Source organism: Anolis sagrei, chromosome X (assembly GCF_037176765.1).
Source record: "Anolis sagrei isolate rAnoSag1 chromosome X, rAnoSag1.mat, whole genome shotgun sequence".
Lineage (NCBI taxonomy): Eukaryota > Metazoa > Chordata > Lepidosauria > Squamata > Dactyloidae > Anolis > Anolis sagrei.
The window spans coordinates 103,082,321-103,097,383 of NC_090034.1; the positions used below are offsets into that span (position 1 = coordinate 103,082,321).

Below are 15,063 nucleotides of genomic sequence, written 5' to 3' on the forward strand. Positions count from 1 at the left end.
GCCAGAGAAGGAAGGGAGGGGATGAAATAAAAAAGTGAAAGAGGGAGGGAAGGAGAGAAGGAATGAAAGAGAGAGGGAGGGAGGGAAGGAAAGAGGAAAGAAAGGATGGAACCAAAGAGCAAAGGAAGTGAGAAAAGAAACAGGTAGAGAAGGAAGAAAGAAGGGAAAGAAAAAGAGGGAGGGAAGGAATGAGAGAAAGAAAGGAGAGGAAGAGGAAAGGTTGGCCACAGCAACGCAAATCACACCGAGGTTTCGTGGGTAACACAAATGTGCTTCAAGGTCCACATGGCTGCAATTGCTGATCCAGGTTTCCAGCAACCTGCTCTCTTCCTGCCTTTTCCTCCAAGAGTCTTATATGATTTCTCAAATGGGACCAGAGGGACTCCTTACCACATGATCCAGGTGACCAAGATCATGGTGGCCTCGTTGAAGGAGTTGAAGAACTTGATCAGGTTCTCTCCTTCGGGCCCGAGTTTCCTCAAAGCGATCCCAAAGACGATGGCGAAGACCACCAGGCCCAAGATGTTCATCCCTTCCACCTCTTTGCCCAACGGGATCTGAAGGAACAGGAAGTGAGAGGTGAGTTGTCTACACACACAAGTCTCCCCTTAAGAGGGCTCTGCACAAGCACACACAAACATGCTTCTCCCAAATTCAGTTTCTTTCCAGGGAGAAGAGCAATTTAGAGGTGGGTCTTTCAAGAAGGGAAACAGCAAGTGAAATGATCTCTCACCCAAATGGAAAACCCTACTTTCATATTTTATGCTACATGTAGGTAAAGGTAAAGGTATCAGGTTGTCCCCTGATATTAAGTCCAGTCATGTCTGACTCTGGGGTGTGGTGCTCATCTCCATTTCTAAGCTGAAGAGCCGTTATTGTCCATAGACACCTCCAAGGTCATGTGGCCGGCATGACTACAATGCTACTGGACTGACCTTGAAGGAGCTGGGGGTGGTGACGGCCGACAGGGAGCTCTGGCGTGGGCTGGTCCATGAGGTCACGAAGAGTCGGAGACGACTGAACGAATGAACAACAACATTACAATATAACGGTATAGTACAATATAATAATATATAATACTGATATTGTACTATGCTAATCTATATAAATAAAAATGTAATGTTAGTTCATGCTACCATCAGAACTCAAAAACCACTGGGGGAATTGACACCAAATTTGGACACAAGACACCTAACAACCCAATGTACGTTCTTCACTCAAAAAAGATTATGTCATTTGGGAGTTGTAGTTGCTGGGATTTATAGTTCATCTACAATCAAAGAGCATTCTGAACTCCACCAATGATGGAATTGAACCAAACTTGGCACACAGTTCTCCCATGACCAACAGAAAATACTGGAAGGATTTGGTGGGCTTGGACCTTGAGTTTGGGAGTTGTAGTTCACCTACATCCAGAGAACACTGTGGACTCAAAACAGTGATGGGTCTGGACCAAACTCTACAATTTTGATTTCATTTTGAAAAATTTTAATTTTATCATTTTGATAAAATTTTGATGTTTTCATTTGGGAGTTGTAATTGCTGGGATTTATAGTTCACCTACAATCAAAGAGCATTCTGAACCCCACTAAGGATGGAATTGAACCAAACTTGGCACACAGTTCTCCCATGACCAACAGAAAACACTAGAAGGGTTTGGTGGGCATTGACCTTGAGTTTGGGAGTTGTAGTTCACCTCTATCCAGAGAGCACTGTGGACTCAAACAAAGATGAATCTGGACCAAGCTTGGCACAAATACTCAATATGTCCAAATGGGAACACTGGTGGAGTTTGGGAAAATAGAGACTTGACATTTGGGAGTTGTAGTTGCTGGGATTTATAGTTTACCTACAATCAAAGAGCATTCTGAACCCCACCAAGGATGGAATTGAACCAAACTTGGCACACAGTTCTCCCATGACCAACAGAAAATACTGGAAGGGTTTGGTGGGTAGTGTCCTTTGGTTTTGGAGTTGTAGTCCACCTACATCCAGAGATCACTGGTTTGGCCCACAATAGAACTGGGCCAAACCTCCCACACAGAACCCCCATGTGAGCCACAGCAACGCGTGGCAGGGGACGGCTAGTAATAATATATAATACTGATATTGTACTAATAATACTAATATATTGTATGTATATATATTTTGTAAGTCGCTCTGAGTCTCCTTCGGGGTGAGAACAGCAGCATATAAATGTCGTAAATAAATAAATAATACTGCAAATGTTGAAAGACGGAACCTACCGCAGACCCATGCGTTCACTCACTCCCTTTTACTCTCCTTTTCTGTTTGTAGCACCACCGATTGAGGCATAAGGGCACATGCCCTCGCCTCACCCACAGGCAGTGTCGGTATTGTTTCCTTCCGCGACAACTCCCTGGACCACAGGAACACAAAGGCCCAGCAAGTGCTTTTTAGGAAGGGAAAATGTAAACAGTCTGATGGGAGTCTCCTTCTCTGGACGTTTTGAAACAAAGGCTGGATGGCCATCTGCTGGGAGGGTTTGTATTGTGTCATCCTTCATGGCAGAAAGGCTCTCCTACCTTCCTCAGTATAGAAAAAGCCTCAGATGTGCTTGTGGTCAAGCTAGGCAGCTCAGACAGGCCATCGTGAGTAAGGTTACCCTCTTGCCTTGGAAACTGGTGCTGAGCTCAGATAGGGGAAGACCTGCTCTTTCGAAAAGATAGCAGCTCAGCGCTAGGGCAGGGAATATCTCAGGATTTCTCTGCCATTGGGAGAGGCTCAATTATTTCATCCCCAGACTAACCTTGAGCTTGGATAGGGGAAGATTTACTCTTTCTAAAAGATAGCAGTTCAGGGTTAGGGTAAAAAGATCCCAGGATTTTTCTACCGTTGGGGAAAATTAACTCAGCAGCTAAAGGAAAAGGGAAGGAAAGAACATCTATATGGTTTCACAAGTTGACTGTTTGTGTTTGTAACTTCATCAAGCTGTGCCAAGTCTGTCAAGGACTTTGAGAAATAAATATTCTGTTTGATGTTCAAACCTGGAGTGGCCTCCAGTTTCTAAGTAAAACACCGCAGTTCACCCGGATAAAGAGAGAAGCACATCTTAGTTTTAACTTCATAGTGTCTGGGTGTAACGGCACACCCCAACATCCTCATTTTTGCAATCCAATGCACCCAAAGATCTCTTTCTCCTTACCTTGACCTCTATGGAGGTTTCGTTGATGACACCCACTTCCTCCGTTATATTCTTCTTAATTATCAGCGGCCTGTAAGTGGTTGTGTACTGCGGAAAAAGGGACACAAAGAGGAAAACGCAGGCAAAACGTCAGGAGAGAATGCCTCTAGAACATGGCCATATAGCCCGAAAAAAACCTACAACAATCTAGTTTCTGAATCTTGTGTTTTGGATTTATTCTGCCTTTGTATTCCTGGTCTTGATGCTACCCAAGAAATTTTGTGGACGATTTCTTACATTTAGACTTTGGTTTTTTACATTATTCTGCTGAACTGTTTATATATATTCATTCTTTAATAAACTACTTTGCTGATTTTACTTGGACTGGAGTGTGGTGTTAAGCACAGAGGTGTTCCCAGCCCTGGAGTACAACAATTGCTTTCAGTATGTCCCAGTTTCTCTCTCTACCTCCCACTTTGCCCTTAGTTTGTTTCAATTGCTGTAAACAAGAGAATTTGCACTCAATTAACTTCCCAACAGGCTCAAGCAAAAGCAAACCGCAGCACTGTGTTCTTCCTTACTGATGCCTTTCTGCCATCTTGCCCGCCTTCTGATGGTGCTTTGGCCAGAGTTTTTCGTCTGCGAAATGTCGGAGGTTATGGAATACAAAGTCAAAGCAAAGATTTCAAAATGGGTCGATTAAAGGCAGGCGAAACGAGACCTTGTTTGGCTCTCTCCTCCGCTTTCCTCGGAGCCGCCTTTGTTCATGGAACAAGGCTATTAAAAATTAAGCCACGTTGGCTTTGTCTAAGCCCTCAAGAAGATTAACGCGGCACACACACACACAAAAAAACCCAATTAATCACAAGAAAACACAAAGGTAAGAAAACATTAACTATGTTCGGATCTGGTTTTGTAACCAGAGGATAAATAAGTCTTTTGGACAACAAGGGCAAGAAAGAGGGATTTCAAAAAGCAGGTGGATAGGAATAAACAGATGCTAGTGGTCAAGAGGAAAACTCGTTTTGATCTTCAAGGAGGGAGAACATCTGCATTTCTTGGAATGCTAAAGGTGCCCCGGTTGAGTCCAAAGCCTTTCGCTCCACCCTGCAGCTCCAGTTACAGGTTTCTCAGGGTCACACAATGGAAAACACCCAGGAGGCCAGCTGCAAGGACAGGCAATATCTCCAATTTGGGTATATCAGTAGTAAATATATACCCAGCGTTGACCAGATATCATTGGGATTGCTGCCCACCTTTCTCTTTCTGACCTCCCATCATTTTCCCTTCCTTTCTCTTCCTTCCTTTTCCCTCCCTTCTCCTTTCCTTTCTTTTTCTCCTTCCTTCTCCATATCTTTCTTTCCCAGTGAATAATATAATAATAATATAATATTTAATTATATTATATTATTAAATGCAATATAATGCAATATAATACTAATGATAATATGATATTATATATATATATTATACATTATATTATTATATTACATTATATTATTATTACTAACAATATTACAATATAATATAATTTTCCCTTCTTTCTCTTCCTTCCTTTTCCCTCCCTTCTCCTTCCCTTTCTTTTTCTCCTTCCTTCTCCATATCTTTCTTTCCCAGTGAATAATATAATAATACAATATTTAATAATATTAATTATATTATTTAATACAATATAATACTAATGATAATATGATATTATATATATATATATTACTAATATTATTATACATTATACTATTATATTACATTACATTATATTATTATTATATTATTATTACTAACAATATTACAATATAATATAATTTTCCCTTCTTTCTCTTCCTTCCTTTTCCCTCCCTTCTCCTTCCCTTTCTTTTTCCCCTTCCTTCTCCATATCTTTCTTTCCCAGTGAATAATATAATAATAATATAATAATATAATATTTAATAATATTATATTATTAAATGCAATATAATGGAATATAATACTAATGATAATATGATATTATATATATATATATTACATTATATTATTATATTACATTATATTATTATATTATAATTATTACTACTAACAATATTACAATATAATATCATTTTCCCTTCCTTTCTCTTCCTTCCTTTTCCCTCCCTTCTCCTCCTTTCTTTTTCTCCTTCCTTCTCCAGTGACATCACAGAGAAACACATCACTTATTATATTTAATAATATAATACTATAATATAATATTTAATAATATAGTATTAATACTAATATTATATTATTAAATGCAATATAATACTACTAATAATATGATATTATATATATTATTACTAATATATATATTATTACAATATAAGCAGGTGTGCCTGTAGTTTAGTAGCTCTCGGTCTGAAAGAGCCCTCAGTGTGAGAAGGCCTCAGTGGGAGGTAGGCCTCAGTGTTAGTTCGCCTCAGAGTGAGGTAGGCATCAGTCTGAGACAGCCCTCTGTGTGAGAAGGACTCCGTGTGAGAAGGCCTCAGTGTGAGGTAGACCTCAGTATTAGTTCACCTCAGTGTTAGAGAGGCATCAGAGAGAGCTCTCAGTGTGAGAAGGCCTCAGTGGGAGAAAGGCCTCAGTGTGAGGTAGGCCTCAGTATTAGTTCACCTCAGTGTTAGAGAGGCATCAGAGAGAGCTCTCAGTGTGAGAAGGCCTCAATGGGAGAAAGGCCTCAGTATTAGTTCACCTCAGTGTGAGAGAGGCATCAGAGAGAGCCCTCAGTGTGAGAAGGCCTCAGTGGGAGAAAGGCCTCAGTGTTAGTTCACCTCAGTGTGAAAGAGGCATCAGAGAGAGCTCTCAGTGTGAGAAGGCCTCAGTGTGAGGTATTTATTTATTATTTATTTACTTTGCTTATATACCGCTGTATCTCAAGCCCGAAGGCGACTCACGGCGGTTCACAAACAGTAAAAACAGTAGAAACAGCAGTGGTTCCATACAACATATAACAATTGACTTAACACATTGTCCATAAATTACCAATAAGCAATTACAATGCACAATTATTACAAAAAACAACCGTACCCAATCTTCTCATCATCCAAGCGTAGTCCAGGTTCGTCGTCCATTGTTCCATTCCTATATTCCATTACCAGAATGCACTAAATTACTCAAACGCCTGCACAAACATCCAGGTCTTCACCTTTTTGCGGAATACCATTAGAGATGGTGCTAGTCTAATGTCCGTAGGAAGGGCGTTCCACAGCCGAGGAGCCACCACCGAGAAGGCCCTATCTCTCGTCCCCGCCAGCCGAGCTTGAGAAGCAGGCGGGATCGAGAGCAGGGTCTCCCCGGAAGATCTCAAACTCCTGGTGGGTTCATAGGCAGAGATGCGGTCAGATAGGTAGCTTGGGCCGGAACCGTTTAGGGCTTTAAAGGCCAACGCCAGCACTTTGAATTCAGCCCTCAGTAGACCTCAGTATGAGAAGATTCTGTGAGAGAAGCCCCAGGTTGAAGGTCATTTTGTGTGAAGCTCTACTATGATCCTACTCAGAAACCAGTGACTGCGTTAAAACGTCTGAGTCACAGGATGTCCTTTTCTCATTCATCCTAATTCCCTCATAAAACTGTATATATATACATACACACACTATATATATATATATATATAGAGAGAGAGAGAGAGAGAGAGAGAGTTTTCAACTCACCGATCGGAATGCAGCTGAGACCAGGTTGGCAGGGAAGATGTTCCTGTAAAAAGAAGAGAAAGCAAAACAGAAGTTCAGAGAAAGTTTTTACTCTTAATCAAAGCCAGATCTTCCATTCATTATCAATCAAACGCAGCTGCAATAAAGAGGAGAAGAGGCCCTGGAAGCATGTGGCATATTATTTATTTCCATTTTCTTTATTTTTTCCCATGTTGAGAACAGCAAAGTGGGCCTGGGATTCACTCATGCAAGCAACAGATAAATAGAATCAATAAGAGATCTAACTTGTCAAAAAGTAGTTGTTTTCATGCTGGTTTTTCTCATTTATAAACATCTCTTTTCCCCAGTTTATGGGAACTTTGCTTAATCATCCTCATCACAAACAAATGGCTATTTTGGGCATCATGCAAACATCCAACGGCTTGGCCCTTTGATTCGATTATAATCGCCTACATCCTACGCAATTCTGGGTTTTGCATTTTGGTTAATATTGGGAATCTATGGCTAAGGACTCGGAATAACTCCTCCAGTTGCAAACCCCAGGATTACAGAAAATAGTGCCACGAAACTAGAAATATGCATTGAGTGAATGGACCCAATGGTATTGGATAGCAAGTACTAGCGCTTAATGGTTACACATTTCAATATTTTTCCATGCTGATTTCAAATTTCTTTCTTCTACATTTGTTTGAGATAGAAGACATTTGGGACATTAGGACGCTATCTAAAACACCAAGAGGAAAATTTACTCAGACGTTACAGTAGAAATTGGGAGACACACTTGAATGAGTGTAAAATGATCCTAAATACGAGGCTTATACTCAAGTTAAGGTTATTTATTATTTTACTCTATTTATTATTATCATTATTACATTTGCATTATTTTACTCTGTTATTATTATTTTATTATACTTATTATTTTACTCTATTATTACATTATTCTACTCTATTATTGTTATTACATTTATTATTTTACTCTATTATTGCTCTTATTAGTTATTATTTTTCTCTATTATTATATTTATTATTTTACTCCATTTATTATTATTATTTGTATTATTTTACTCTATTATTACATTTATTATTTTACTCTATTATTATATGTATTATTTTACTCTATTATTCTTAATAGTTATTTTTTCTCTATTATTGTTATTACATTTACATTATTCTTCTCTATTGTTACATTTATTATTTTACTCCATTTATTATTATTATTTGTATTATTTTACTCTATTATTGTTCTTATTACATTTTTATTTTACTATCTTATTACTGTTATTATTACATTTACATTATTTTACTCTTTTATCATTATTTTATTATACTTACTATTTTACTCTATTATTACATTTATTATTTTATTCTATTTATTATTGTTCTTATTGCATTTTTATTTTACTCTATTATTACTGTAATTATTACATTTAAATTATTTTACTTTTTTATCATTATTTTATTATACTTATTATTTTACACTATTTATTATTGTTAGTATTACATTTATTATTTTACTCTATTTATTATTATTTGTATTATTTTACTCTATTATTGTTTATTACATTTTTATACTTTACTCTATTATTACTGTTATTATTATATTTACATTATTATACTTTTTATCATTATTTTATTATACTTATTATTTTACTCTATTTATTATTATTTGTATTATTTTACTCTATTATTGCTCTTATTACATTTTTTACTCTTATTACTGTTATTATTACATTTACATTATTTTTCTCTATTATTATTACATTTATTATTTTACTCTATTTATTATTTTTATTATTTTACACTATTATTGTTCTTATTATATTTACATTATTTTACTCTATTATTACTGTTATTATTACATTTACATTCCTTTTATCATTATTTTATTATACTTATTATTTTACCCTATTTATTATTGTTAGTATTACATTTATTATTTTATTCTATTTATTATTATTACATTTATTATTTTGCTCTATTTATTATATGTATTATTTTACTCTATTATTGTTCTTATTATATTATTTTTCTCAATTATTACTGTTATTATTACATTTACATTATTTTTCTCTATTATTACATTTATTTACTATTATTTTTATTATTTGTATTATTTTACTCTATTATTGTTCTTATTACATTTACATTATTTTTCTCTATTATAATTACATCTATTTTTACTCTATTTATTATTTTTATTATTTGCATTATTTTACTCTATTATTGTTCTTATTACATTTTTACTCTATTATTACTGTTATTATTACATTTACATTATTTTACTCTTATTATTATTACATATATTATTTTACTCTATTATTGTTATATTAATTTAATCTCTTTATTATTATTGGGAGGATACATAAGCACATTTATTTCAAGTACAGGTATATTTGGATGCAACTAATCGGGGAAAGAGTTAGGGATCCGTGGAAAACCAAGGGTTCCGTATCCAAAAAAAGGTTGGGAACCACTATTCTAGAAGACACTCGAGCCTCGGCCAAGAATAACTTTCTCCGCCGGCCGAACTCCTGGCAAGATTAGGTATCACGGGCTTACCCTTGGCTTGTAGGGCTTTTCCCCGGCCCTAATTCCCCCTTTTTCATCCCATTCAGGGGGTGGATCGGGCAGCACAAACAAGATTAGAGCCTCAGCTTTGCAGACGGCAAGTGACCGTCTGGCTCCCACCCAGAGAGGAGCTTTATTCCCCCAGGAAGAAGGTTGCCAACTCTCTCAGACTGGAACTTCTCTCACACCGAGGCAAACTAACACTGAGGCCTTTTTCCCACTGAGGGCTCTCTCAGACTGGAACTTCTCTCACACCGAGGCAAACTAACACTGAGGCCTTTCTCCCACTGAAGGCTCTCTCAGACTGGAACTTCTCTCACACCGAGGCAAACTAACACTGAGGCCTTTCTCCCACTGAGGGCTCTCATACTGGAACTTCTCTCACACCGAGGCAAACTAACACTGAGGCCTTTTCACACTGAGGGATCTCTCAGACTGGAACTTCTCTCACACCGAGGCAAACTAACACTGAGGCCTTTCTCCCACTGAGGGCTCTTTCAGACTGGAACTTCTCTCACACCGAGGCAAACTAACACTGAGGCCTTTCTCCCACTGAGGGCTCTTTCAGACTGGAACTTCTCTCACACCGAGGCAAACTAACACTGAGGCCTTTCTCCCACTGAGGGCTCTCATACTGGAACTTCTCTCACACCGAGGCAAACTAACACTGAGGCCTTTTCACACTGAGGGATCTCTCAGACTGGAACTTTTCTCCCACTGAGGCCTTTCTCACACTGAGGGCTCTCGCAGACTGGAACTTCTCTCACACTGAGGCAGGCATGTAGCTGGGGGGGGGGGGAGAGCAATGTTTACTTTGACTAACACCCCCCCCCCCCATATTGCTGGTTACCTCATTAAACTCATAGGATGCTACAGTTGGAAGAGACCCCCAAGAGTCATCCAGTCCTACCTCCATTGTTTTGCAAGAAGACACTGTCAGAAATATTTAAAATTAACTAGGTATTTTTAATTACCAACATGTGAGTCAAACACTGAAAGGATTAAATGGATGCAATGACTCAGCAAAAGTTGCAGTTCAATATAAGCAGGTGTGTCTGTAGCTTAGTAGCCCTCAGTGTGAGAGAGCCTTCAGTGCAAGAAGGTCTCAGTGGGGGAGAAGTTCCAGTCTGAGAGAGCCCTCAGTGGGAGAAAGGCCTCAGTATGAATAGGCCTCAGTGTTAGTTCACCTCAGTGTGATAGAGGTGTCAGTCTGAGAGAGCCTTCATTGTGAAAAGGCCTCAGTGGGAGAAAGGCCTCAGTGTTTAGCAGGCCTTAGTGTGAGAAAAGTTCCAGTCTGAGAGAGCCCTCAGTGTGAAACGGCCTCAGTGTTAGTTTGCCTCAGTGTGAAAGAAGTTCCAATTTGAGAGCGACTTCATTGTGAAAAGGCCTGTGAGAGAAAGGCCTCAGTGTTAGCAAGCCTCAGTGTGAGAAAAGTTCAAGTCTGGGAGAACCCTCAGTGTGAAAAGGCCTCAGTGTTAAGTTTGCCTCAGTGTGAGAGAAGTTCCAGTCTGGGAGAGCCCTCAGTGGGAGAAAGGCCTGTGTTAGTAGACCTCAGTATTAGTACGTCTCAGTGTGAGAGAAGTTCCAGTCTGAGAGCCTTCATTGTGAAAAGGCCTGTGAGAGAAAGGCCTCAGTGTTAGCAGGCCTCAGTGTGAGAGAAGTTCCAGTATGGGAGAGCGTTCAGTGTGAGAAGGCCTCAGTGGGAGAAAGTCCTCAAAATTAGTAGGCCTGGTGTGAGAAGCTTTGGTGAGAGAAGCCCCAGGTTGAAGGCCATTGTGTGTGAAGCTTCAATGTGTAAAAAAGGTACTATGTGAAGCTCCTGTGTGAGAGGAGGCTCTGTGAGAGCGAAGCTGTTTATCTGCATGAGAAAGAAGCCCAGCGTGGAAGCTACTCAAAGAAAGAAGTATAAAGAACTTTATTTGGTTACTCTGAGGAGGGTCTTTTGTTAATAAGTCCACTCGCCCAACAGACACAATCCAAACCCTCCCAACAGATGGCCATTCCACTTTCAGAGGAGGCCACGTCACCGGACTCCCAGGCATATTCCACTTCTCACACTGAGGGCTCTCTCAGACAGCTCAAACCACCAAGAAGTTCTTCCTAATTTTCAGGTGGAATCTTTTTTGCTCTGTGTCCTAGTCTTCAACATAACCGTTAAAAGAAGTTTTTACTCCTGCAATCGTAAACCATTAGGTCCTATCCATTCTGAGAAGCTAAGCAGGATCAGCCCTGGTTAGTACTCAGATGGGAGACCAGCAACATACCTCAGCTGCTGAATGGTGTATTTTAGAGAACGGAATGGGCAAAACTACCTCCAAATATTCCTTTCCTAGGTCAGTAAGTGGCTTGAAGGCACATATATATAGGGTGATAGTAAATGCTCAGTTTTAGGACCCTTCCAATTAGAATCTTTGAGTCGGAAGAGAACCAAAGGCCATGCAGTCCAACCCCTTTCTGTCACACAGGAAAAGCACAATCCAACCACCCCTGACAGATGGCCATCCAGCCTCTGTTTAAAAGCCTCCACTACAGTTAGAGCTATCAGAGTCAAGACTTGCATAGAAGAGGGAATTTCAGAAAGTATTTCTTGTTACTCGGTGGCAAAATTGGCTGAAATTCCCTACTGACCACAGCTCTTCAATGGACAATCGAGCAAGCTTCAGCAGCAAAGGCCTCGTTCACACTTGCCTGTGTTTATCTTTGGTTCAGAGTCTCAAGGCTGAGAAACCCTGCTGACTTAGGTGTGTTTTCAGTCTGGGTGCATTTCAGACACAACATGGTTTTATCTGCAGCTGCGGAAGATATTTGGGGTTGCCGTGTTGGCCGCCCGACAAAACAAAACTCCACAAAAGAGCAACACCTGAATCAGCCAACCAAAACAAAAGATTTTGACGGTCATTTGGGTCCTGGTTGGACCACACCTGGAATATTGTGTCCACAATTGAAGAGAGATGTTGACTCTAAGCTGGAATGTGTCCAGAGGAGGGCGACTCAAATGATCAAGAGTCTGGAGAACAAGCCCTATGAGGAGCGGCTTAAAAAGCTGGGCATGTTTAGCCTGAAGAAGAGAAGGTTGAGAGGAGACACGGTAGCCATGTATAAATATGTGAGAGGAAGCCACAGGGAGGAGGGAGCAAGCTTGTTTTCTGCTGCCCTGGAGACTTAGGACGCAATGGAGCCATGGCTTCGAACTACAAGAAAGGAGATTCCATCTGAATATTAGGAAGAACTTCCTGACTGTGAGAGCTGTTCAGCAGTGGAACTCTCTGCCCCGGAGTGCGGTGGAGGCTCCTTCTTTGGAAACTTTTAATCAGAGGCTGGATGGCCATCTATCGGGGTTGCTTTGAATGCAATTTTCCTGCATTGGACTGGATGGCCTACAAGATGACTGTTCAGCAATGGAACTCTCTGCCTCAGAATATGGTGAAGGCTCCTTTGGAAACTTTTAAACAGAGGCTGGATGGCCATCTGTCGGGGATGCTTTGAATGCAATTTTCCTGCTTCTTGGCAGAATGGGGTTGGACTGGATGGCCCATGAGCTCTCTTCCAACACTAGGATTTTATGATTCTAAGCTGGATGGTCTTCTGTCTGGGGTGCTTTGTGATTTTCCTGCTTCTTGGCAGAATAGGGTTGGACTGGATGGCCCATGAGCTCTCTTTCCAACTAAAGAGGAAGAAATCTCATCTAGGAATCGGTCAGAGGAGATCACTACGAGGCAGAGTTGATTCGAAAGCACAGAACACATCTATGCCGTAGACTTAAAAAACCCACACTTGTCAACAAAATCAGCTGTTTGATAAAGCCTAAAACAGAGTGAGTACGACCACAATTTGGTGGAAAGCTAGCTTGTTTCCGCCACGTCGATTTCCCCAAACTCTTTGGCAGGTGGCCTATTAACCCTTCTGAGCTTCGAAGCATATTTGTTCCTGCAGGTCTTTCCTTCTTCTCTTCTAATTGCAGGGTTTCTCAACCTTCCTAATGCCCCGTAATCCAGTTCCTCATGTGGTGGTGACCCCCAACCAGAACATTATTTTCGTTGCTACTCCATAATTATATTTTGGCTGCTGTTATAAATCGTCATGTAAATATCTCATTCATCGACCTTGCAAAGGCATTCGACACAGTGAATCGCAGCGCTCTCTGGACCATCCTCCAAAAAATCAGGTGCCCTAACAAATTTGTGAACATCCTGCGGTTCCTCCATGATGGCAACAGTCTTGGACAGCAATGGCTCCCAAAGTGACCCATTTAAGGTGGAATCAAGGGTCAAACAGAGATGTGTTACTGCCCCAACTTTATTCTCCATCTTCATTGTTATGATACTTCATCTTGTTGATGGGAAGCTTCTCACCGGAGTGGAAATCATCTATTGGACAGACGGCAAGCTGTTTAACCTCAGCAGACTGAAAGCCAAAACCAAGGTTACAACAACAGCTGTTATAGAACTCCAGTATGCTGATGACAATGTCGTATGTGCGCATTCAGAAGAAGACCTACAAGCCACTCTAAACACCTTCGCAGAAGCATACACGAAGCTTGGCCTGTCACTGAACATCGAGAAAACCAAAGTGCTCTTCCAGCAGTCACCAGCCAATCCCTCTCCAATGCCAGAGATACAGCTTAATGGTGTAACATTAGAAAATGTGGACCATTTCCGCTCCCTTGGCAGCCCCCTCTCCACAAAAGTCAACATCTACATCAAAATACACCGCCTGAGCTCTGCGAGTGCAGCATTTTTCCGAATGAAGCAGAGTGTTTGGGACATCCGTAAGGATACCAAGGTGCTTGTCGATAAAGCTATTGTCCTCCCAACCCTGCTCTTCGCCTGCGAAACGTGGACTGTCTACAGGCGTCACATGCAACTCCTGGAACAATTCCATCAGCGCTGCCTCCGGAAAATCCTGCAAATCTCTTGGGAAGACAGGCGGACAAATGTCAGCGTACTGGAAGAAGCAAAGACCACCAGCATTAAAGCGATGGTCCTCCGCCATCAACTCCGCTGGGCCGGCCACATTGTCCGGATGCCCGACCACCGTCTCCCAAAGCAGTTGCTCTACTCCAAATTCAAGAACGGAAAAAGGAACGTTGGTGGGCAGGAAAAGAGATTGAAAGATGGGCTCAAAGCCAACCTTAAAATCTCTGGCATAGACACTGAGAACTGGGAAGCCCTGGCCCTTGAGCGCTCCAGCTGGAGGTCAGCTGTGACTAGCAGTGCTGCAGAATTTGAAGAGGCACGAGTGGAGGGTGAAAGAGAGAAACGTGCCAGGAGGAAGGCGCATCAAGCCAACCCCGACCGGGACCGCCTTCCACCTGGAAACCAATGCCTTCACTGTGGGAGAAGATGCGGGTCAAGAATAGGGCTCCACAGCCACCTACGAATCCACAAGGAAACCCATGATGGAGGACCATCTTACTCGTCCAACGAGGGATCGCCTAAGTAAGTAAGTATGTTATGACTTCTGCCTAAAGGATTGTGCTTCTTGTTTTTACCTGAAGATCCTTGGAACTGTATTTTGCATTTCACCTGTGTCTTTGGAACTTTGCATTGCTTAACCTTTACCTTGATGTGGATATTTGCTTTTAATAAACTACAAAATCTACAGCTCTTGTGTGGTGGCGTTTGGGAGCAAGGTGAAGTCTACTCTGAGTCGCAACAGCCATATAGCCCGAAAAAACCTACAACAGCCCAGTGATTCCGGCCATGAAAGCCT

At 40.7% G+C, this 15,063-nt stretch overlaps 1 protein-coding gene across 1 annotated transcript in view; it reads right to left on the minus strand.

Moving 5' to 3' along the window:
* Positions 1–15,063, minus strand: part of LOC137094970 (neutral amino acid transporter B(0)-like) — a 53,374-nt gene that overhangs the window by 19,699 nt on the left and 18,612 nt on the right. The window contains exons 2-4 of the mRNA XM_067461039.1: positions 6,784–6,826; positions 3,167–3,253; positions 391–557 (exon numbers count right to left, since the gene is read on the minus strand). Coding sequence (XP_067317140.1) covers positions 391–557; positions 3,167–3,253; positions 6,784–6,826 — 297 coding nt within the window. The remainder of the gene's footprint in view (positions 1–390; positions 558–3,166; positions 3,254–6,783; positions 6,827–15,063) is intronic.